Source organism: Oncorhynchus keta, unplaced genomic scaffold, assembly GCF_023373465.1.
Source record: "Oncorhynchus keta strain PuntledgeMale-10-30-2019 unplaced genomic scaffold, Oket_V2 Un_scaffold_3664_pilon_pilon, whole genome shotgun sequence".
In the NCBI taxonomy this organism is placed as follows: Eukaryota; Metazoa; Chordata; class Actinopteri; order Salmoniformes; family Salmonidae; genus Oncorhynchus; species Oncorhynchus keta.
The window spans coordinates 418,353-444,100 of record NW_026290923.1 but is presented as its reverse complement, the minus strand read 5'-3'; the positions used below and the strand labels follow the sequence as shown (position 1 = coordinate 444,100).

At 45.8% G+C, this 25,748-nt stretch overlaps 1 protein-coding gene across 50 annotated transcripts in view; it reads left to right on the top strand.

Moving 5' to 3' along the window:
• The first annotated feature begins 806 nt into the window (after window positions 1-806).
• The window catches only part of LOC127928744 (baculoviral IAP repeat-containing protein 2-like), a 49,554-nt gene continuing 24,612 nt past the window's right edge, over window positions 807-25,748 (top strand). The window contains exons 1-12 of one of the 50 annotated variants that reach the window (XM_052516065.1): window positions 807-963; window positions 2,322-3,202; window positions 7,996-8,159; window positions 8,209-8,404; window positions 8,505-8,651; window positions 8,751-8,995; window positions 9,094-11,242; window positions 11,275-11,370; window positions 11,691-11,952; window positions 15,033-15,142; window positions 18,876-19,050; window positions 24,367-24,637. In XM_052516065.1, the coding sequence (XP_052372025.1) occupies window positions 11,848-11,952; window positions 15,033-15,142; window positions 18,876-19,050; window positions 24,367-24,637 (661 nt within the window). In that variant the 5' untranslated portion in view covers window positions 807-963; window positions 2,322-3,202; window positions 7,996-8,159; ... (4 more) ...; window positions 11,275-11,370; window positions 11,691-11,847. Of the gene's footprint in view, window positions 964-2,321; window positions 3,203-7,995; window positions 8,160-8,208; window positions 8,405-8,504; window positions 8,701-8,750; window positions 8,996-9,044; window positions 11,243-11,274; window positions 11,953-15,032; window positions 15,143-18,875; window positions 19,051-24,366; window positions 24,638-25,748 lie in introns of all 50 variants that reach the window. The other 49 variants (XM_052516064.1, XM_052516063.1, XM_052516061.1 and 46 more) reach the window with 49 other exon arrangements.

Here is a 25,748-nt window from a genome sequence, read left to right as displayed (position 1 = left end):
CAATGTTCTGTTATAATCTCCACCCGGCACAGCCAGAAGAGGACTGGCCACCCCTCATAGCCTGGTTCCTCTCTAGGTTTCTTCCTGGGTTTTGGCCTTTCTAGGGAGTTTTTCCTAGCCACCGTGCCTCTACACCTGCATTGCTTGCTGTTTGTGGTTTTAGGCTGGGTTTCTGTACAGCACTTTGAGATATCAGCTGATGTAAGAAGGGCTTTATAAATACATTTGATTTGATACTCTTTTTCCACATTATAGCAAGGGGTGTAAAGCCATAACACAAGTTTTTCCAGCAGCAGACTATGATCAACAATGTTAAAAGCCACACGGAAGTCTAAAAAGACAGCCCCCACAATACTTGTATACATTTTATCATGTGCCTTAAAACTGCATTGTTGGTTAAGGGCTTTTTTAAAGTAAGCATTTCACAAATACCTGTTGTATTTGGAGGATGTGACAAATATAATTTGATTTGATTTATCAGTAAATGTAAAAAAATAAATAAAAAAAATCAATCTGTACTTTTAAGTATATTTGAGCAATTTCATTTACTTTTTGTACTTAAGTACATTTAAAACCAAATAAATGTAGACTTTTACTCAAGTAATATTTTTCTGGTTGACTCACTTTTACTTGAGTAATTTTCTAGTAAGGTATATTTATTGGGTACTTTTTGCACCACTGGGAAAACATCAACAGGTGAACTGTCTATGAGGGTAACATCGATCAAAGGTTTCATGCGTTAACGTTGCAGATGTTACACTATAACACATTCACACCATATTTGACTAAACCACCCACAAGGTACTGTGCAAATAATACTGGTAATTCCCCTTGTGTGTAGGCGAGTCGAGTCATAAGCATAGATATAAGGTTCCACGTGTGGTCTGTAGTCTTTCTGGTTAGGCTGCTGTTAGTTTAGTTCTACTTCCTCCCTGTGATCTGCCTGAAAACTGTTGGACAAAAGTAAGTTAAGCATTTTATTACTCTGTTGTCATGTTCATATTCACACCATAAAATGATCGATCATGTGATCTAAATTAAAACCGACAGTGTCCATTCACGGACAAGCATACATTTCCTATAATGGATGTTGTAACCTCGCCTACTGTACATTTTAAACAACTTGGGTGTGTATAACTTATTGAAAATGAAAATGTTGTTTGATCTTGTAATTAACTATGGTCAAAAACACGTGATATTATTATACAAGGAAATATTACATTAGTTATGTTATTTTGTTTTGCTATGAAATGGCCTGTCATTATAGATGGAATTATCGTGATAACTAATACTTCATCACATTGACGTTTCTTTCTACATAGAGGACTATAGACAGTGGAATTTCTATAACTTCTTGGTTTCTTTTCGGGTAAAAAAAAACCCAACAACGTCACATTTACCGGACCGGAAGTGACGACTGACTGAGGTATTTGTACAGACTCGCCTTTGATCCGAGATATTTCTTTCTGGAGGGTGAGTCACTGGTCTAATGCCAGAAGGACAGGGACTTAACAGACCTATTTAACCCGGGTTCCTCTTCTGCTGACTGTAATATTGACATATTATCCCCTGTAACCACGTAGCTAGTTAGTTAGCAGTTATGGATAACAACAATGTTCTGACGCCATTTCGCTACACAGACAACACCCGCTAACGTCAGCCAGCTCGGTTAAAAAAAAAGTTTCACCATCTCAGACAATTTGATACATGTTTGTGCACCACATTTAAAATGTGAAATAACAGCATAGCCTACAAAGTTGTACTGGAGGGGAAATGAACTCTGGAGGGGAAATTAAGCAATATGACTTCGTGCTCCACACAATGCAATTTTAACCTCACTAGCTGACTACCACTGTAGCTGTATTTCAACATATTTTAAAATATACGCGGTGTGTGCGTGTAGGCAAACATTTTAAACCTGGTCTGAGGGAAACACTACATACATGGTATGATAAAATCGTCACTGTGTAGCTTATATGTGTCCTTTGTCTATTCATTTCCTCCCAATTCAAAAGCAGGAAGTGCTGAACCCGTCACACCAGCTGTGGTCTGAATATGTTTAACCACGTAGCTATATAATGCATTCATTACAGGGAAAATCAACCAGTAGGACACATTGTATTAATGCGATGTTCCTCTGTCTCTCCCCTACAAGCCGCCACACCTGCTGTTGTCTAAATAGTGGAATTAGCTGTATGTAATGTAGCTGTAATTTGGAAACAGGAAGAGTAGACGCTGCCTCTGCACCAGCTAATTGTTGATCCTAATAAATGCTACTACTATAACATTCTACTAATGTGATATTTCTGTCTCCCCTACAGGTGTTATCAACATTTCTGCAGTAAAGGAGGAGAACTTTTACTCTCCCATTAAACCTTCCTCTCAGACAGATACATTTCTTTGTCTGGTTAATCTCTGCTGCCATGGAGACGTAAACAACCCCAGGAGGGTTGTTCCATTCAGGGGGAGAGGGTTGACCAACCATACCCAGGGCTGTGTGTGTGTGTGTGTTCTGTCCATATTCACCAAGTGGACAGAGTTGTTTGGCCTAGTCTGGTGGTTACAGACAGACAGACAGACAGACAGACAGACAGACAGACAGACAGACACAGGCAGACAGACACAGGCAGACAGACACAGACAGACAGACAGACACAGGCAGACAGACACAGGCAGACAGACACTTCTCTGTGGCTCAGACACTACTTACTTTTTTATAAAATAATCTGCTAAATGGCATATCATATATTATTATAAGGTGTTCTGGCATATTGTGATATACTATTATGACACAAGGTTGTCGGTTTCTCTTCTGTAGGTTGTTAGTCAGATCAGTTCCGGAACCTTCAGTTTTATTTCTGATGTGTGAGATGACGGGTCACGCATTACTGATTCCATCAATCACGTGTGTTTTCGTGTGTGTGTGTGTGTGTTCCCCCTGCCCTGGGTTACTCATCCCTCTCTCCCTGAGGAGAATGGCCCTTCCTTTTCTCTAATTCTACAAAATCTTCATCAAAAAAACTCCATCTAGAAGCTAAATCTAGACTCTAATAGCCGTATATCTAGATTCTAGGCTGTCTATATCTAGACTGTCTACCCTGTTTGTAAATGGACACCCTAGTCCATCTCCAGAAGAGCCCGTTCCTCATTGGTCTGTGTCGAAACGGAGCCCCAGTTAACCTGCAGTATGACAACTCCTCAGGTAGGCCTCACACAGACACGTTAGACACACATTGCAGTATGACAACTCCTCAGGTAGGCCTCACACAGACACGTTAGACACACATTGCAGTATGACAACTCCTCAGGTAGGCCTCACACAGACACGTTAGACACACATTGCAGTATGACAACTCCTCAGGTAGGCCTCACACAGACACAGACACGTTAGACACACATTGCAGTATGACAACTCCTCAGGTAGGCCTCACACAGACACGTTAGACACACATTGCAGTATGACAACTCCTCAGGTAGGCCTCACACAGACACGTTAGACACACATTGCAGTATGACAACTCCTCAGGTAGGCCTCACACAGACACAGACATGTTAGACACAAGGAATCCTGTACAGAATAAATATATTCCAAAACATGCATGTTGTTTGCAACAAGACACTAAAGTAAAACTGCAAAAAATGTGGCAAATGGATCAACTTTATGTCCTGAATACAAAGCGTTATGTTTTGGGACAAATCCAACAATGCATCACTGAGTACCGCTTCATATGTTCAAGCATTGTGGTGGCTGCATCATGTTATGGGTATGCTTGTCATCAGCATGTACTAGGGAATGGCGCAGCGGTCTAAGGCACTATATCGCAGTGCTAGAGGTGTCACTACAGACCCTGGTTCGATCCCTGGCCGTGATCGGGAGTCCCAAAGGGTGGCGCACAATTTGCCCAGCGTCGTCCGGGTGAAGGGAGGTTTTGGTTTCTAAAAACAAGTTTTTAGAAATGTTTGCAAATTGCAAAAAAAATAAACAAGCTGAACACAGTTCCATAAGTATTCAGACCCTTTACTCAGTACTTTGTTGAAGCACCTTTGGCAGCGATTACAGCCTCGATTCTTCTTGGGTCTGACGCTACAAGCTTGGCACACCTGTATTTGGGGAGTTTCTCCCATTCTTTCTCTGCAGATCCTCTCAAACTCTGTCAGGTTGGATGGGGAGTTTCTCCCATTCTTCTCTGCAGATCCTCTCATGCTCTGTCAGGTTGGATGGGGAGTTTCTCCCATTCTTCTCTGCAGATCCTCTCAAGCTCTGTCAGGTTGGATGGGGAGTTTCTCCCATTCTTCTCTGCAGATCCTCTCAAGCTCTGTCAGGTTGGATGGGGAGTTTCTCCCATTCTTCTCTGCAGATCCTCTCAGGCTCTGTCAGGTTGGATGGGGAGTTTCTCCCATTCTTCTCTGCAGATCCTCTCAGGCTCTGTCATGTTGGATGGGGAGTTTCTCCCATTCTTCTCTGCAGATCCTCTCAGGCTCTGTCACGTTGGATGGGGAGTGTTATTTTCAGGTCTCAGAGATGTTAGATCGGGTTCAAGTCCGGGCTGTGGTTTGGCTTATCAAGGACATTGAGACTTTTCCCGAAGCCACTCCTGTGTTGTCTTGGCAGTGTGCTTAGGGTCCTTGTCCTGTTGGAAGATGAACCATAACCCCAGTCTGATGTCCTGAGCTCTCTTCCCCTCAAGGATCTCTCTGTACTCTGCCACTGAAAACCATCCCCACAGTATGATGCTGCCACCACCATGCTTCACCGTAGGGAATGGTGCCTGGTTTCCCAGTCCCTGCCACTGAAAACCATCCCCACAGTATGATGCTGCCACCACCATGCTTCACCGTAGGGAATGGTGCCTGGTTTCCCAGTCCCTGCCACTGAAAACCACCCCCACAGTATGATGCTGCCACCACCATGCTTCACCGTAGGGATGGTGCCAGGTTTCCTCCAGATGTGACGCTTGGCATTCAGGCCAAAGAGTTCGATCTTGGTTTCATCAGATTGAATCTTGTTTCTCGTGGTCTGAGAGTACACACTGTACACACACACACTCACCTTACAGACACGCTGTACACACACACACACACACACACTCACCTTACAGACACGCTGTACACACACACACACACTCACCTTACAGACACACTGTACACACACACACTCACCTTACAGACACGCTGTACACACACACACACACACACTCACCTTACAGACACGCTGTACACACACACACACACTCACCTTACAGACACGCTGTACACACACACACACTCACCTTACAGACACGCTGTACACACACACACACTCACCTTACAGACACGCTGTACACACACACACACTCACCTTACAGACACGCTGTACACACACACACACACACTCACCTTACAGACACGCTGTACACACACACACACTCACCTTACAGACACGCTGTACACACACACACACTCACCTTACAGACACGCTGTACACACACACACACACTCACCTTACAGACACGCTGTACACACACACACACACTCACCTTACAGACACGCTGTACACACACACACACTCACCTTACAGACACGCTGTACACACAGACACGCTGTACACACACACACACACACACACACACACACACGCTGTACACACACACACACACACACTCACCTTACAGACACGCTGCACACACACACACACACACTCACCTTACAGACACGCTGTACACACACACACACTCACCTTACAGACACGCTGTACACACACACACACACCTTACACACACGCTGTACACACACACACACACGCTGAACACACACACTCACCTTACAGACACGCTGTACACACACTCACCTTACAGACACGCTGTACACACACACACACACTCACCTTACACACGCTGTACACACACTCACCTTACAGACACGATGTACACTCTAGTCAAGGACCATATCACCTCCACCCTACCTGACACCCTAGACCCACTCCAATTTGCTTACCGCCCAAATAGGTCCACAGACGATGCAATCTCAACCACACTGCACACTGCCCTAACCCATCTGGACAAGAGGAATACCTATGTGAGAATGCTGTTCATCGACGACAGCTCGGCATTTAACACCATAGTACCCTCCAAGCTCGTCATCAAGCTCGAGACCCTGGGTCTCGACCCCGCCCTGTGCAACTGGGTACTGGACTTCCTGACGGGCCGCCCCCAGGTGGTGAGGGTAGGCAACAACATCTCCACCCCGCTGATCCTCAACACTGGGGCCCCACAAGGGTGCGTTCTGAGCCCTCTCCTGTACTCCCTGTTCACCCACGACTGCGTGGCCACGCACGCCTCCAACTCAATCATCAAGTTTGCGGACGACACAACAGTGGTAGGCTTGATTATCAACAACGACGAGACGGCCTACAGGGAGGAGGTGAGGGCCCTCGGAGTGTGGTGTCAGGAAAATAACCTCACACTCAACGTCAACAAAACTAAGGAGATGATTGTGGACTTCAGGAAACAGCAGAGGGAACACCCCTCTATCGACATCGATGGGACAGTAGTGGAGAGGGTAGTAAGTTTTAAGTTCCTCTGCGTACACATCACAGACAAACTGAATTGGTCCACTCACACAGACAGCATTGTGAAGAAGGCGCAACAGCGCCTCTTCAACCTCAGAAGGCTGAAGAAATTCGGCTTGTCACCAAAAGCACTCACAAACTTCTACAGATGCACAATCGAGAGCATCCTGGCGGGCTGTATCACCGCCTGGTACGGCAACTGCTCCGCCCACAACCGTAAGGCTCTCCAGAGGGTAGTGAGGTCTGCACAACGCATCACCGGGGGCAAACTACCTGCCCTCCAGGACACCTACACCACCCGATGTCACAGGAAGGCCATAAAGATCATCAAGGACAACAACCACCCGAGCCACTGCCTGTTCACCCCGCTATCATCCAGAAGGCGAGGTCAGTACAGGTGCATCAAAGCTGGGACCGAGAGACTGAAAAACTGCTTCTATCTCAAGGCCATCAGACTGTTCAACAGCCACCACTAACATTGAGTGGCTGCTGCCAACACACTGTCATTGACACTGACTCAACTCCAGCCACTTTAATAATGGGAATTGATGGGAAATGATGTAAAATATATCACTAGCCACTTTAAACAATGCTACCTAATATAATGTTTACATACCCTACATTATTCATCTCATATGAATATGTATATACTGTACTCTATATCATCTACTGCATCCTTATGTAATACATGTATCACTAGCCACTTTAACTATGCCACTTTGTTTACTTTGTCTACATACTCATCTCATATGTATATACTGTACTCGATACCATCTATTGTATCTTGCCTATGCCGCTCTGTACCATCACTCATTCATATATCCTTATGTACATATTCTTTATCCCCTTACACTGTGTATAAGACAGGAGTTTTGGAATTGTTAGTTAGATTACTTGTTGGTTATCACTGCATTGTCGGAACTAGAAGCACAAGCATTTCGCTACACTCGCATTAACATCTGCTAACCATGTGTATGTGACAAATAAATTTGATTTGATTTTTTATTTGATTTGATTTTGACTCACCTTACAGACACGCTGTACACACACACACCTTACAGACACGCTGTACACACACACACACACTCACCTTACAGACACGCTGTACACACACACACACACTCACCTTACAGACACGCTGTACACACACACACCTTACAGACACGCTGTACACACACACACACACACACCTTACAGACACGCTGTACACACACACACCTTACAGACACGCTGTACACACACACACACACTCACCTTACAGACACGCTGTACACACACTCACCTTACAGACACGCTGTACACACACACACACACACACACACACACTCACCTTACAGACACGCTGTACACACACACACACACACACACACTCACCTTACAGAAACGCTGTACACACACACACACACACACTCACCTTATAAAGTTGTGATTATTATTTTTCTCCTCAGAATTGTTCCGTATCTCGACCTTTGCCCTCTTCCCGACTGCAGCTGTAACAGAGCGCACCCTGGCCAGGGCAGGATGGTTCTATACTGGTGTTGGAGACAGGGTGCAGTGTTTCAGGTGGGTGATGGTTCTATACTGGGGTTGGAGACAGGGTGCAGTGTTTCAGGTGGGTGATGGTTCTATACTGGGGTTGGTGACAGGGTGCAGTGTTTCAGGTGGGTGATGGTTCTATACTGGTGTTGGAGACAGGGTGCAGTGTTTCAGGTGGGTGATGGTTCTATACTGGGGTTGGAGACAGGGTGCAGTGTTTCAGGTGGGTGATGGTTCTATACTGGTGTTGGAGACAGGGTGCAGTGTTTCAGGTGGGTGATGGTTCTATACTGGGGTTGGAGACAGGGTGCAGTGTTTCAGGTGGGTGATGGTTCTATACTGGGGTTGGGAGACAGGGTGCAGTGTTTCAGGTGGGTGATGGTTCTATACTGGGGTTGGGAGACAGGGTGCAGTGTTTCAGGTGGGTGATGGTTCTATACTGGTGTTGGAGACAGGGTGCAGTGTTTCAGGTGGGTGATGGTTCTATACTGGGGTTGGAGACAGGGTGCAGTGTTTCAGGTGGGTGATGGTTCTATACTGGTGTTGGAGACAGGGTGCAGTGTTTCAGGTGGGTGATGGTTCTATACTGGGGTTGGAGACAGGGTGCAGTGTTTCAGGTGGGTGATGGTTCTATACTGGGGTTGGGAGACAGGGTGCAGTGTTTCAGGTGGGTGATGGTTCTATACTGGTGTTGGAGACAGGGTGCAGTGTTTCAGGTGGGTGATGGTTCTATACTGGTGTTGGAGACAGGGTGCAGTGTTTCAGGTGGGTGATGGTTCTATACTGGTGTTGGAGACAGGGTGCAGTGTTTCAGGTGGGTGATGGTTCTATACTGGTGTTGGAGACAGGGTGCAGTGTTTCAGGTGGGTGATGGTTCTATACTGGTGTTGGAGACAGGGTGCAGTGTTTCAGGTGGGTGATGGTTCTATACTGGTGTTGGAGCCAGGGTGCAGTGTTTCAGGTGGGTGATGGTTCTATACTGGGGTTGGAGACAGGGTGCAGTGTTTCAGGTGGGTGATGGTTCTATACTGGTGTTGGAGACAGGGTGCAGTGTTTCAGGTGGGTGATGGTTCTATACTGGTGTTGGAGACAGGGTGCAGTGTTTCAGGTGGGTGATGGTTCTATACTGGTGTTGGAGACAGGGTGCAGTGTTTCAGGTGGGTGATGGTTCTATACTGGTGTTGGAGACAGGGTGCAGTGTTTCAGGTGGGTGATGGTTCTATACTGGTGTTGGAGACACCTACCTACTAATTGATATGTTGCTGCTCCAGGTGTAACGTGACATCTAATTGATATGCTCCAGGTGTAACGTGACATCTAATTGATATGCTCCAGGTGTAACGTGACATCTAATTGATATGCTCCAGGTGTAACGTGACATCTAATTGATATGCTCCAGGTGTAACGTGACATCTAATTGATATGCTCCAGGTGTAACGTGACATCTAATTGATATGCTCCAGGTGTAACGTGACATCTAATTGATATGCTCCAGGTGTAACGTGACATCTAATTGATATGCTCCAGGTGTAACGTGACATCTAATTGATATGCTCCAGGTGTAACGTGACATCTAATTGATATGCTCCAGGTGTAACGTGACATCTAATTGATATGATCAAGGTGTAACGTGACATCTAATTGATATGCTCCAGGTGTAACGTGACATCTAATTGATATGCTCCAGGTGTAACGTGACATCTAATTGATATGCTCCAGGTGTAACGTGACATCTAATTGATATGCTCCAGGTGTAACGTGACATCTAATTGATATGCTCCAGGTGTAACGTGACATCTAATTGATATGCTCCAGGTGTAACGTGACATCTAATTGATATGCTCCAGGTGTAACGTGACATCTAATTGATATGATCAAGGTGTAACGTGACATCTAATTGATATGCTCCAGGTGTAACGTGACATCTAATTGATATGCTCCAGGTGTAACGTGACATCTAATTGATATGCTCCAGGTGTAACGTGACATCTAATTGATATGCTCCAGGTGTAACGTGACATCTAATTGATATGCTCCAGGTGTAACGTGACATCTAATTGATATGCTCCAGGTGTAACGTGACATCTAATTGATATGCTCCAGGTGTAACGTGACATCTAATTGATATGCTCCAGGTGTAACGTGACATCTAATTGATATGCTCCAGGTGTAACGTGACATCTAATTGATATGCTCCAGGTGTAACGTGACATCTAATTGATATGATCAAGGTGTAACGTGACATCTAATTGATATGCTCCAGGTGTAACGTGACATCTAATTGATATGCTCCAGGTGTAACGTGACATCTAATTGATATGCTCCAGGTGTAACGTGACATCTAATTGATATGCTCCAGGTGTAACGTGACATCTAATTGATATGCTCCAGGTGTAACGTGACATCTAATTGATATGCTCCAGGTGTAACGTGACATCTAATTGATATGCTCCAGGTGTAACGTGACATCTAATTGATATGATCAAGGTGTAACGTGACATCTAATTGATATGCTCCAGGTGTAACGTGACATCTAATTGATATGCTCCAGGTGTAACGTGACATCTAATTGATATGCTCCAGGTGTAACGTGACATCTAATTGATATGCTCCAGGTGTAACGTGACATCTAATTGATATGCTCCAGGTGTAACGTGACATCTAATTGATATGCTCCAGGTGTAACGTGACATCTAATTGATATGCTCCAGGTGTAACGTGACATCTAATTGATATGCTCCAGGTGTAACGTGACATCTAATTGATATGCTCCAGGTGTAACGTGACATCTAATTGATATGCTCCAGGTGTAACGTGACATCTAATTGATATGCTCCAGGTGTAACGTGACATCTAATTGATATGCTCCAGGTGTAACGTGACATCTAATTGATATGCTCCAGGTGTAACGTGACATCTAATTGATATGCTCCAGGTGTAACGTGACATCTAATTGATATGCTCCAGGTGTAACGTGACATCTAATTGATATGCTCCAGGTGTAACGTGACATCTAATTGATATGCTCCAGGTGTAACGTGACATCTAATTGATATGCTCCAGGTGTAACGTGACATCTAATTGATATGCTCCAGGTGTAACGTGACATCTAATTGATATGCTCCAGGTGTAACGTGACATCTAATTGATATGCTCCAGGTGTAACGTGACATGTCATTGATATGCTCCAGGTGTAACGTGACATCTAATTGATATGATCAAGGTGTAACGTGACATCTAATTGATATGCTCCAGGTGTAACGTGACATCTAATTGATATGCTCCAGGTGTAACGTGACATCTAATTGATATGATCCAGGTGTAACGTGACATCTAATTGATATGATCCAGGTGTAACGTGACATCTAATTGATATGCTCCAGGTGTAACGTGACATCTAATTGATATGCTCCAGGTGTAACGTGACATCTAATTGATATGCTCCAGGTGTAACGTGACATCTAATTGATATGCTCCAGGTGTAACGTGACATCTAATTGATATGCTCCAGGTGTAACGTGACATCTAATTGATATGCTCCAGGTGTAACGTGACATCTAATTGATATGCTCCAGGTGTAACGTGACATCTAATTGATATGCTCCAGGTGTAACGTGACATCTAATTGATATGCTCCAGGTGTAACGTGACATCTAATTGATATGCTCCAGGTGTAACGTGACATCTAATTGATATGCTCCAGGTGTAACGTGACGACGGAGGGATGGCAGACAGGTGACTGTCCTACCGAGAGACACAGACAGATGTCTCCTTCTTGCGCCTTCATCCAGAGTCTACCCTCTACTGCCAACCTCCTCTCCTCTTCTCACAGCGCCTTCTCTCCGCTATGCAACGCGCACGTCATACCGGTGAGATCGTTGTGATGATGATGATTAAATTGTATTTGTCACATGTTCCGAATACAACAGGTGTCGACCTTATGGGGGAATGGTTGGGGTGATGATGGTTTTTGTGGTGATGATGGGGGTGATGGTGGTGGGGGTTATAATGATAGTTATGGTGGTGGAGGTTATAATGATCATTGGGGTGATGATGGTGGGGGTTATAATGATCGTTGTGGTGATGATGGTGGGGGTTATAATGATCATTGGGGTGATGATGGTGGGGGTTATAATGATCGTTGTGGTGATGATGGTGGGGGTTATAATGATCGTTGTGGTGATGATGGTGGGGGTTATAATGATCATTGGGGTGATGATGGTGGGGGTTATAATGATCGTTGTGGTGATGATGGTGGGGGTTATAATGATCATTGGGGTGATGATGGTGGGGGTTATAATGATCGTTGTGGTGATGATGGTGGGGGTTATAATGATCGTTGTGGTGATGATGGTGGGGGTTATAATGATCGTTGTGGTGATGGTGGGGGTTATAATGATCGTTGGGGTGATGATGGTGGGGGTTATAATGATCGTTGGGGTGATGGTGGTGGGGGTTATAATGATCTTTGGGGTGATGGTGGTGGGGGTTATAATGATCTTTGGGGTGATGGTGGTGGGGGTTATAATGATCTTTGGGGTGATGATGACGGTGTGACTGGGGTGATGGTTTTTGTGGTGGGGATGATAATGATCTTTGGGGTGATGGTGGTGGGGGTTATAATGATCTTTGGGGTGATGATGACGGTGTGACTGGGGTGATGGTTTTTGTGGTGGGGGTGATAATGATCTTTGGGGTGATGGTGGTGGGGGTTATAATGATCTTTGGGGTGATGGTGGTGGGGGTGATAATGGTGGTGGGGGTTATAATGATCTTTGGGGTGATGGTGGTGGGGGTTATAATGATAGTTATGGTGGTGGAGGTTATAGTGATAGTTGTTGTGATGGTGGTGTGGGTTATAATGATCATTGGGGTGATGATGGTGGGGGTTATAATGATCGTTGGGGTGATGGTGGTGGGGGTTATAATGATAGTTGGGGTGATGATGGTGTTGGGGGTTATAATGATAGTTGTGGTGATGGTGGGGTTATAATGATCGTTGGGGTGATGGTGGTGGGGGTTATAATGATCGTTGGGGTGATGGTGGTGGGGGTTATAATGATAGTTGGGGTGATGATGGTGTTGGGGGTTATAATGATAGTTGTGGTGATGGTGGGGGTTATAATGATAGTTGTGGTGATGGGGGTGATGGTGGGGGTTATAATGATCATTGGGGTGGTGGGGGTTATAATGATAGTTGGGGTGATGGGGGTGATGATGTTGGGGGTTATAATGATAGTTGGGGTGATGGGGGTGATGGTGGTGGGGGTTATAATGATAGTTGGGGTGATGGGGGTGATGATGTTGGGGGTTATAATGATAGTTGTGGTGATGGTGGTGTTGGGGGTTATAATGATAGTTGGGGTGATGGTGGTTGGGGGTTATAATGATAGTTGGGGTGATGGGGGTGATGGTGTTGGGGGTTATAATGATAGTTGTGGTGATGGTGGTGTTGGGGGTTATAATGATAGTTGTGGGGGTTATAATGATAGTTGGGGTGATGATGGTGGGGGTTATAATGATTGTTGGGGTGATGATGGTGGGGGTTATAATGATAGTTGGGGTGATGATGGTGGGGGTTATAATGACCGTTGGGGTGATGATGGTGGGGGTTATAATGATCGTTGTGGTGATGGTGGGGGTTATAATGATCGTTGTGGTGATGGTGGGGGTTATAATGATCGTTGGGGTGGTGATGGTGGGGTTATAATGATTGTGGTGATGGTGGGGGTTATAATGATCGTTGGGGTGATGATGGTGGGGGTTATAATGATCGTTGTGGTGATGATGGTGGGGGTTATAATGATCGTTGGGGTGATGATGGTGGGGGTTATAATGATCGTTGTGGTGATGATGGTGGGGGTTATAATGATCGTTGTGGTGATGATGGTGGGGGTTATAATGATCGTTGGGGTGATGATGGTGGGGGTTATAATGATCGTTGGGGTGATGATGGTGGGGGTTATAATGATCGTTGGGGTGATGATGGTGGGGGTTATAATGATCGTTGTGGTGATGGTGGGGGTTATAATGATCGTTGTGGTGATGATGGTGGGGGTTATAATGATCGTTGTGGTGATGATGGTGGGGGTTATAATGATCGTTGGGGTGGTGATGGTGGGGGTTATAATGATTGTGGTGATGGTGGGGGTTATAATGATCGTTGGGGTGATGATGGTGGGGGTTATAATGATCGTTGGGGTGATGATGGTGGGGGTTATAATGATCGTTGGGGTGATGATGGTGGGGGTTATAATGATCGTTGGGGTGATGATGGTGGGGGTTATAATGATCGTTGTGGTGATGATGGTGGGGGTTTTAATGATCGTTGTGGTGATGATGGTGGGGGTTTTAATGATCGTTGTGGTGATGATGGTGGGGGTTTTAATGATCGTTGGGGTGGTGATGGTGGGGGTTATAATGATCGTTGGGGTGATGCTGGGTGGGGGTTATAATGATCGTTGTGGTGATGATGGTGGGGGTTATAATGATCGTTGGGGTGATGCTGGGTGGGGGTTATAATGATCGTTGGGGTGATGATGGTGGGGGTTATAATGATCGTTGGGGTGATGGTGGGGGTTATAATGATCGTTGGGGTGGTGATGGTGGGGGTTATAATGATCGTTGGGGTGATGATGGTGGGGGTTATAATGATCGTTGGGGTGGTGATGGTGGGGGTTATAATGATCGTTGTGGTGATGATGGTGGGGGTTATAATGATCGTTGGGGTGATGATGGTGGGGGTTATAATGATCGTTGGGGTGGTGATGGTGGGGGTTATAATGATCGTTGGGGGTGATGGTGGGGGTTATAATGATCGTTGGGGTGATGATGGTGGGGGTCATAATGATCGTTGGGGGGGTGATGATGGTGGGGGTTATAATGATCGTTGGGGTGATGATGGTGGGGGTGATGTCTGATGTCTAATAACGTGTGTAATCTCTCCCAGGTGTCAGGACCTGGCCCAGCCCCCCTACCCGTCTCTGCCCTGGTGTCCTGTGAACAGCCCAGTGTCCCACCCCCCTCTGGCCCACTGAGCTCCCGAGAAGTAGATGACATGTAAGGCTCCTATTGGCTGTTTCTACACTCCTATTGGCTGTTTCTACACTCCTATTGGCTGTTTCTACACTCCTATTGGCTGGCTGCAATAACATTTATTTAAGCATTATTTTACATTTATTTGTCAAATGTTCTCCTAAACCTTTCTGTAGATGTTAAGTCTCAATAATTAATACATGAGACTAATAACTAGGGATGTGACAAATTGACAATTTTTCATAACTTTTAAGCCAAAACAAATATTTAAACGATAAGCAAAAAAGTGTCAAATGACACCTGCATTAGCAGTGCAGATTATGGTCGTACCGCTGCTATTGCATGTGACTGCTAGTGGGCAATGAAGTTCTGTGTAGCACATTCATGGTTCTAGACTGGTAGGCTGTATTCATGGTTCTAGACTGGTAGGCTGTATTCATGGTTCTAGACTGGTAGGCTGTATTCATGGATCTAGACTGGTAGGCTGTATTCATGGTTCTAGACTGGTAGGATGTATTCATGGTTCTAGACTGGTAGGCTGTATTCATGGATCTAGACTGGTAGGCTGTATTCATGGATCTAGACTGGTAGGCTGTATTCGTGGATCTAGACTGGTAGGCTGTATTCGTGGATCTAGACTGGTAGGCTGTATTCGTGGATCTAGACTGGTAGGCTGTATTCGTGGTTCTAGACTGGTAGGCTGTATTCGTGGTTCTAGACTGGTAGGATGTATTCATGGTTCTAGACTGGTAGGCTGTATTCATGGTTCTAGACTGGTAGGCTGTATTCATGGTTCTAGACTGGTAGGCTGTATTCATGGTTCTAGACTGGTAGGCTGTATTCATGGTTCTAGACTGGTAGGCTGTATTCGTGGATCTAGACTGGTAGGCTGTATTCGTGGTTCTAGACTGGTAGGCTGTATTCGTGGATCTAGACTGGTAGGCTGTATTCGTGGATCTAGACTGGTAGGCTGTATTCATGATTCTAGACTGGTAGGCTATATTCATGATTCTAGACTGGTAGGCTGTATTCATGGTTCTAGACTGGTAGGCTGTATTCATGGATCTAGACTGGTAGGCTGTATTCATATATCTAGACTGGTAGGCTGTATTCGTGGATCTAGACTGGTAGGCTGTATTCGTGGATCTAGACTGGTAGGCTGTATTCATGGATCTAGACTGGTAGGCTGTATTCATATATCTAGACTGGTAGGCTGTATTCATATATCTAGACTGGTAGGCTGTATTCGTGGTTCTAGACTGGTAGGCTGTATTCATGGATCTAGACTGGTAGGCTGTATTCGTGGATCTAGACTGGTAGGCTGTATTCATATATCTAGACTGGTAGGCTGTATTCGTGGATCTAGACTGGTAGGCTGTATTTGTGGATCTAGACTGGTAAGCTGTATTCATGGATCTAGACTGGTAGGCTGTATTCATGGTTCTAGACTGGTAGGCTGTATTCATATATCTAGACTGGTAGGCTGTATTCATATATCTAGACTGGTAGGCTGTATTCGTGGTTCTAGACTGGTAGGCTGTATTCGTGGTTCTAGACTGGTAGGCTGTATTCGTGGTTCTAGACTGGTAGGCTGTATTCGTGGTTCTAGACTGGTAGGCTGTATTCGTGGTTCTAGACTGGTAGGCTGTATTCGTGGTTCTAGACTGGTAGGCTGTATTCGTGGTTCTAGACTGGTAGGCTGTATTCGTGGTTCTAGACTGGTAGGATGTATTCATGGTTCTAGACTGGTAGGATGTATTCGTGGTTCTAGACTGGTAGGATGTATTCATGGTTCTAGACTGGTAAGCTGTAGTACTGAGATGCAGGTCCTTAGACCACTGCATCACTCGGGAGCCCCGGGTGATGTAGTAACCAAAAAAAGTGTTAAACAAATCCAAATATATTTGAGGTTCTTCAAAGTAGCCACCCTTTGCCTTGATGACAGCTTTGCACACAATTGGTATTCTCTCAACCAGCTTCATGAGGTAGTCATCTGGAATGCATTTCAATTAACAGGTGTGCCTTGTTAAATGTTCATTTGTGGAATTTCTTTCCTTTACACGTTTGAGCCAAAAGGTGCTGTGATAAGGTAAGGGGGTTATACAGAAAGACCAAGTCCATATTATGGCAAGAACAGCTCAAAATAAGTAAAGAGAAACGACAGTCCATCATTACTTTAACACATGAAGGTCAGTCAATCTGGAAAATGTAAAGAATTTGAAAATTATATGAACTCTTCACTCAATAAAATCTTTGAAATTGTTTCATGTTGAATTTATTCTCGTTGAGTATTTTTAACATAACATTCAGAACTGAAAATGAACCTAACTTTAACGTCTGAAAAATATATATTTTAAATGTAATTTTGCTAACTGGGTAAGGGTTTAGATTTTTGGGAACACACTGAAAAGGAACTGTTCATCAGTCATCACAAATGTAGATTCAAATGGTATGAGTTGGTCTTGAGTTGGGTGTTCTGAATGATCTTCAGGTTATCTTAACGGGCTTTTTATCCAATAATGACACAGCGCCCCCATAGGTTGAAGAGGTTAAGGTAAAGGGCTGGAATTTGGTCTTGAGTTGGGTGTTCTGAATGATCTTCAGGTTATCTTAACGGGCTTTTTATCCAATAATGACACAGCGCCCCCATAGGTTGAAGAGGTTAAGGTAAAGGGCTGGAATTTGGTCTTGAGTTGGGTGTTCTGAATGATCTTCAGGTTATCTTAACGGGCTTTTTATCCAATAATGACACAGCGCCCCCATAGGTTGAAGAGGTTAAGGTAAAGGGCTGGAATTTGGTCTTGAGTTGGGTGTTCTGAATGAATGCATCTTCAGGTTATCTTAACGGGCTTTTTATCCAATAATGACACAGCGCCCCCATAGGTTGAAGAGGTTAAGGTAAAGGGCTGGAATTTGGTCTTGATGGTCAGCAACGTGTCGATCTAGATAATTACACTGCAATGCATAGTCGATGCATGTGCATTGGCCGGGTTTACATGCAACATAGCTAACTGTGTTGTGAGAGGCTGGTCTTGGTTGAGGAAATGTAGGTTAGCTAGCAGTGTTTGTGCAGAAACTGACTTCTGACTGCACACGTACCTAATCTCGCCAGTTGGACTGTATCATGGTGGAGTAAATAACTAGATGAGCGTTGTATGTATTAGAAATTAGCAGCGTGGCGGTTTCCAAAAGTTTGGTGTTGACAATTAACTTTACTTCGCTAGCTAGTTAGCCATGCTTTATGGAAGAATGTACTGTAGCTAGGTAGGATATATTGTCAACATTGAGTTGTGGTTGTCTGAAAAAGGTGGCAAGTGTAATGTTCACTTTCAGGACTCTGTAGTCTCGTTGTTATCCGAGATATTCAGCTACGTTTTTGCAAGAAATTGTATATTTTTTTCCCTAACGACCAGGTAAGAACTCTGGTATGTGGTTCTCGGTAATGGCCGGATGGCTCATGACGAGGCAGGGAGTGGGTTGTGTATCTCCAATCACGCTGACTTACATAGTTTCATTGACATTGGTGTCATTTTGGCTTAGATATGATGGAAGGGAGATTTGAAATTAACATTGAGCATCAATCAATCCCTACTATTGAAATCTAGAGTTGCGCTTCGCCTTCAGCAACCTACTAAGAAGTTGAATATTTAAAGCCCCGTTTGAATAATAATGTAAAAGGAGGACCACAGTGTAATGTGTTGTTTTACAGGGTCAGCCATAGTTGTACGGCCCACTATATCTGACGATGTGTCTGTAGGTCCCACCAGAGACCCCCTACCTGTCACAACCCCAGTATGAGGAGAGAGCAGGACCGTCTGGACTCCTTCCACTCCTGGATCCTGTCCATCATCACCCCCTCTGAGCTGGCTACGGCTGGCTTCTATTACCTGGGACAGGGAGACCGCGTGGCCTGCTTCACCTGTGGAGGACAGGTACTATACTACTGCTACATTTTACATGTTAGTCTTTTAGCATTTCCACTTAAAGTACTAATTATATAAACTCAGCAAAAAAAAAAGAAACGTCCTCTCATTGTCAACTGCGTTTATTTTCAGCAAACTTAACATGTGTAAATGTTTGTATGAACATAAGATTCAATGACTGAGACGTAAACTGAACAAATTCCACAGACATGTGACAGAAAACAGAAAATGGAATAATGTGTCCCTGAACAGAGGGTTGGTCAAAATTGGCGGTCGACCGATTAATCGGCATGGCTGAGTAATTAGGGCCGATTTCACGGTTTCATAACAATCAGTTTATTGTTACATTATAATCCACGAGGAAACTGCGTGGCAGGCTGACCACCTGTTACTGCAGGCTGACCACCTGTTACTGCAGGCTGACCACCCGTTACTGCAGGCTGACCACCTGTTACTGCAGGCTGACCACCTGTTACTGCAGGCTGACCACCTGTTACTGCAGGCTGACCACCTGTTACTGCAGGCTGACCACCTGTTACTGCAGGCTGACCACCTGTTACTGCAGGCTGACCACCTGTTACTGCAGGCTGACCACCTGTTACTGCAGGCTGACCACCTGTTACTGCAGGCTGACCACCTGTTACTGCAGGCTGACCACCTGTTACTGCAGGCTGACCACCTGTTACTGCAGGCTGACCACCTGTTACTGCAGGCTGACCACCTGTTACTGCAGGCTGACCACCTGTTACTGCAGGCTGACCACCTGTTACTGCAGGCTGACCACCTGTTACTGCAGGCTGACCACCTGTTACAGGCTGACCACCTGTTACTGCAGGCTGACCACCTGTTACTGCAGGCTGACCACCTGTTACTGCAGGCTGACCACCTGTTACTGCAGGCTGACCACCCGTTACTGCAGGCTGACCACCCGTTACTGCAGGCTGACCACCCGTTACTGCAGGCTGACCACCTGTTACTGCAGGCTGACCACCTGTTACTGCAGGCTGACCACCTGTTACTGCAGGCTGACCACCCGTTACTGCAGGCTGACCACCCGTTACTGCAGGCTGACCACCCGTTACTGCAGGCTGACCACCCGTTACTGCAGGCTGACCACCTGTTACTGCAGGCTGACCACCTGTTACTGCAGGCTGACCACCTGTTACTGCAGGCTGACCACCTGTTACTGCAGGCTGACCACCTGTTACTGCAGGCTGACCACCTGTTACTGCAGGCTGACCACCTGTTACTGCAGGCTGACCACCTGTTACTGCAGGCTGACCACCTGTTACTGCAGGCTGACCACCTGTTACTGCAGGCTGACCACCTGTTACTGCAGGCTGACCACCTGTTACTGCAGGCTGACCACCTGTTACTGCAGGCTGACCACCTGTTACTGCAGGCTGACCACCTGTTACTGCAGGCTGACCACCTGTTACTGCAGGCTGACCACCTGTTACTGCAGGCTGACCACCTGTTACTGCAGGCTGACCACCTGTTACTGCAGGCTGACCACCTGTTACTGCAGGCTGACCACCTGTTACTGCAGGCTGACCACCTGTTACTGCAGGCTGACCACCTGTTACTGCAGGCTGACCACCTGTTACTGCAGGCTGACCACCCGTTACTGCAGGCTGACCACCCGTTACTGCAGGCTGACCACCCGTTACTGCAGGCTGACCACCCGCTACTGCAGGCTGACCACCCGCTACTGCAGGCTGACCACCCGTTACTGCAGGCTGACCACCCGTTACTGCAGGCTGACCACCCGTTACTGCAGGCTGACCACCCGTTACTGCAGGCTGACCACCCGTTACTGCAGGCTGACCACCCGTTACTGCAGGCTGACCACCCGTTACTGCAGGCTGACCACCCGTTACTGCAGGCTGACCACCCGTTACTGCAGGCTGACCACCCGTTACTGCAGGCTGACCACCCGTTACTGCAGGCTGACCACCCGTTACTGCAGGCTGACCACCCGTTACTGCAGGCTGACCACCCGTTACTGCAGGCTGACCACCCGTTACTGCAGGCTGACCACCCGTTACTGCAGGCTGACCACCCGTTACTGCAGGCTGACCACCCGTTACTGCAGGCTGACCACCCGTTACTGCAGGCTGACCACCCGTTACTGCAGGCTGACCACCCGTTACTGCAGGCTGACCACCCGTTACTGCAGGCTGACCACCCGTTACTGCAGGCTGACCACCCGTTACTGCAGGCTGACCACCCGTTACTGCAGGCTGACCACCCGTTACTGCAGGCTGACCACCCGTTACTGCAGGCTGACCACCCGTTACTGCAGGCTGACCACCCGTTACGCGAGTGCAGCTTTAAAATGACCTTGTGGGTGCAATGAGCCACTAGCTAGCATTACACTTATACAGAACAATCTTCACATTATCACTAGTTAACTACACATGGTTGATGATATTACCAGGTTAACTAGCTTGTCCTGCGTTGCATATAATCAATGCGGTGCCTGTTAATTTATCATCGAATCCCAGCCTATTCCTACCATTCCATAAAATGAAGCTCAATAGGAGAAAGCCCAGCCTCCATCTGTTTGTGTAGAAATTCTAGGGACAATAAGGAGGCCTGCGTCTGGTGACCGTAGCGTACGTGTAGGTATGTACGGCAGGACCAAATCAGAGAGATAGGTCGGAGAAAGCCCATGTAATGATTTGTAGGTTAGCAGTAAAACCTTGAATCAGGAAGCCAGTGTAGGGAGGCTAGCACTGGAGTAATATGATCACATTTTTTGGTTCGAGTCAGGATTCTAGCAGCCATATTTAGCACTAACTGAAGTTTATTTAGTGCTTTATCTGGGTAGCCGGAGAGTAGAGCATTGCAGTAGTCTAACCTACAAGTAACAAAATCATGGATACATTTTTCTGCATAGTTTTTAGACTAGTGTACGTTTTTTTTGTTCAATGTTACGAAGAAAATTCCATGTTTTAGGTCAGTTAGGATCACCACTTTATTTTAAGAAAGTGAAATGTCAGAATAATCGTTGAGAGAATGATTTATTTCAGCTTTTATTTATTTCCCAGTGGGTCAGAAGCTCACATACACTCAATTAGTATTTGGTAGCATTGCCTTTTTAAATGGTTTAACTTGGGTCAAATGTTTTCAGGTAGCCTTCCTACAATAAGTTGGGTGAATTTTGGCCCATTCCTCCTGTAGGGGGTGGGTTCCAAAGACCCTCCCCATTATTGATTAAGGGGACCGTAAGATTCGTATGTTTTTCTGCGGGCCTTATAATAAGACACTTGCTATGTATCTGAAAACTCTGCCACTATACGTTGCACAAGCATCTATATTAGTCATTGTGGTTAAGCCCTGGCTGTTGTGAGAGTGTGGTTGCAGGCTGGGTCTGAGTCTATATTAGTCATTGTGGTTAAGCCCAGGATGTTGTGAGAGTGTGGTTGCAGGCTGGGTCTGAGTCTATATTAGTCATTGTGGTTAAGGGCTGTTGTGAGAGTGTGATTGCAGGCTGGGTCTGAGTCTATATTAGTCATTGTGGTTAAGCCCGGGCTGTTGTGAGAGTGTGATTGCAGGCTGGGTCTGAGTCTATATTAGTCATTGTGGTTAAGCCCGGGCTGTTGTGAGAGTGTGATTGCAGGCTGGGTCTGAGTCTATATTAGTCATTGTGGTTAAGCCCGGGCTGTTGTGAGAGTGTGGTTGCAGGCTGGGTCTGAGTCTATATTAGTCATTGTGGTTAAGACCGGGCTGTTGTGAGAGTGTGGTTGCAGGCTGGGTCTGAGTCTATATTAGTCATTGTGGTTAAGGGCTGTTGTGAGAGTGTGGTTGCAGGCTGGGTCTGAGTCTATATTAGTCATTGTGGTTAAGCCCGGGCTGTTGTGAGAGTGTGATTGCAGACTGGGTCTGAGTCTATATTAGTCATTGTGGTTAAGCCCGGGCTGTTGTGAGAGTGTGATTGCAGGCTGGGTCTGAGTCTATATTAGTCATTGTGTTTAAGACCGGGCTGTTGTGAGAGTGTGGTTGCAGGCTGGGTCTGAGTCTATATTAGTCATTGTGTTTAAGACCGGGCTGTTGTGAGAGTGTGATTGCAGGCTGGGTCTGAGTCTATATTAGTCATTGTGGTTAAGACCTGGCTGTTGTGAGAGTGTGATTGCAGGCTGGGTCTGAGTCTATATTAGTCATTGTGTTTAAGACCGGGCTGTTGTGAGAGTGTGGTTGCAGGCTGGGTCTGAGTCTATATTAGTCATTGTGGTTAAGCCCAGGCTGTTGTGAGAGTGTGATTGTAGGCTGGGTCTGAGTCTATATTAGTCATTGTGGTTAAGCCCGGGCTGTTGTGAGAGTGTGGTTGCAGGCTGGGTCTGAGTCTATATTAGTCATTGTGGTTAAGGGCTGTTGTGAGAGTGTGATTGTAGGCTGGGTCTGAGTCTATATTAGTCATTGTGGTTAAGGGCTGTTGTGAGAGTGTGATTGCAGGCTGGGTCTGAGTCAGACCGAAACTAGATAAAGAGAAGTAACAACTCTGGTTTTGACATTTTGATCTTGTGACACAGTGGACAATCCTAATAAATTCACAGTAGCTTACTGTACTCGGTTTCTAAATGTTCTGTTAATGCGAATTACCATAATGTACATGTTCTGTTAATGCAAATTACCATATTCTAAATGTTCTGTTAATGTGTATTACCATATTCTAAATGTTATGTTAGTGTGAATTACCATATTCTAAATGTTATGTTAATATGAATTACCATAGTGTACATGTTCTGTTAATGTGAATTACCATAATGTGCTGTTCTGTTAATGTGAATTACCATAATGTACATGTTCTGTTAATGCAAATTACCATATTCTAAATGTTATGTTAGTGTGAATTACCATATTCTAAATGTTATGTTAATATGAATTACCATAGTGTACATGTTCTGTTAATGTGAATTACCATAATGTACTGTTCTGTTAATGTGAATTACCATAATGTACTGTTCTGTTACTGTGAATTACCATATTCTAAATGTTATGTTAATATGAATTACCATAATGTACTGTTATGTTAATGTGAATTACCATATTCTAAATGTTATGTTAATGTGAATTACCATAATCTAAATGTTATGTTAATATGAATTACCATAATGTACTGTTCTGTTAATGTGAATTACTGTAATGTAGATGTGATTTCTGTCATTCTGATCACCGTGGGTGGACTTCCTAATGGGTGAATCACCCAATGCATATGGGTCTGGTAAATTTCTCAAAAGGCGGGTAAATGAAAATCTTCCCGGTCACTTTGTCCAGAGAGATATGATCGATTGAATCTCGTTCCTCTCTGTGTGTCTCTAGCTCAGTAACTGGGAGCCAGGAGACCGGGCCGTGTCGGAGCACCAGAGACATTACCCCAACTGTCACTTCGTCAGAGGAGACCGGGCCGACAACGTGTCCATGGCGGGCGGGGCTAGAGGTGTAGGGGTGCCCCCCGGCCCCCCAGGTCTCAGCAACGTGTCTAACCCAGCCATGCAGCAGCGTGAGGAGAGGTTGCTGACCTTCGTCCACTGGCCCTTGCGTATCCCCGTGCGCCCTGACCAGCTGGCCAAGGCAGGGTTCTACTACGTCGGTAAGAGAGACTCAGAATTATATATTTAATTATATACACCTCTCAGCCCCCCGGGGCAGAAGCCCCAGCCCCCCAGGGCAGAAGCCCCAGCCCCCCGGGCCCTGGCCCCCCAGGCCCTTGCGTATCCCTGTGCGCCCTGACCAGCTGGCCAAGGCAGGGTTCTACTACGTCGGTGAGAGAGACTCAGCGTCTGCATTCCAATATAACATTTAGTTAACATGTAGTTTATACTTTTTTTGTTGTTTAACAGGTAAGTCATTGGCAACAAATGCCCTGTTAGTATCCCCATAGACACTGTTCCTGTGATCGGAGGAACCTTGGAGCTCCTGCTGTTCCCCTGGGCTTTACCCAAACATTTAGCGGTACCACCTAATCTGACCCTGTGTGTGTGTTGCAGGGCGTGGTGATGGTGTGTGTGTGTTGCAGGGCGTAATGATGATGGTGTGTGTGTGTGTGTGTTGCAGGGCGTAATGATGATGGTGTGTGTGTGTGTGTTGCAGGGCGTAATGATGATGGTGTGTGTGTGTGTTGCAGGGTGTAATGATGATGGTGTGTGTGTGTGTTGCAGGGCGTAATGATGGTGTGTGTGTGTTGCAGGGCGTAATGATTGTGTGTGTGTGTGTGTGTGTGTGTGTGTGTGTGCAGGGTGTAATGATGGTGTGTGTGTGTTGCAGGGTGTAATGATGGTGTGTGTGTGTGTGTTGCAGGGTGTGTGTGTGTGTGTGTGTGTGTGTGTGTGTGTGTGTGTTGCAGGGCGTAATGATGACGTGTGTGTGTGTGTTGCAGGGCGTAATGATGGTGTGTGTGTGTGTGTTGCAGGGCGTAATGATGGTGTGTGTGTGTGTTGCAGGGTGTAATGATGGTGTGTGTGTGTGTGTGTGTGTGTGTTGCAGGGTGTAATGATGGTGTGTGTGTGTGTGTTGCAGGGTGTAATGATGGTGTGTGTGTGTGTGTTGCAGGGTGTAATGATGGTGTGTGTGTGTGTGTGTGTGTTGCAGGGTGTAATGATGGTGTGTATGTGTGTGTGTGTGTTGCAGGGTGTAATGATGGTGTGTGTGTGTGTGTGTGTGTTGCAGGGTGTAATGATGGTGTGTGTGTGTGTGTGTGTGTG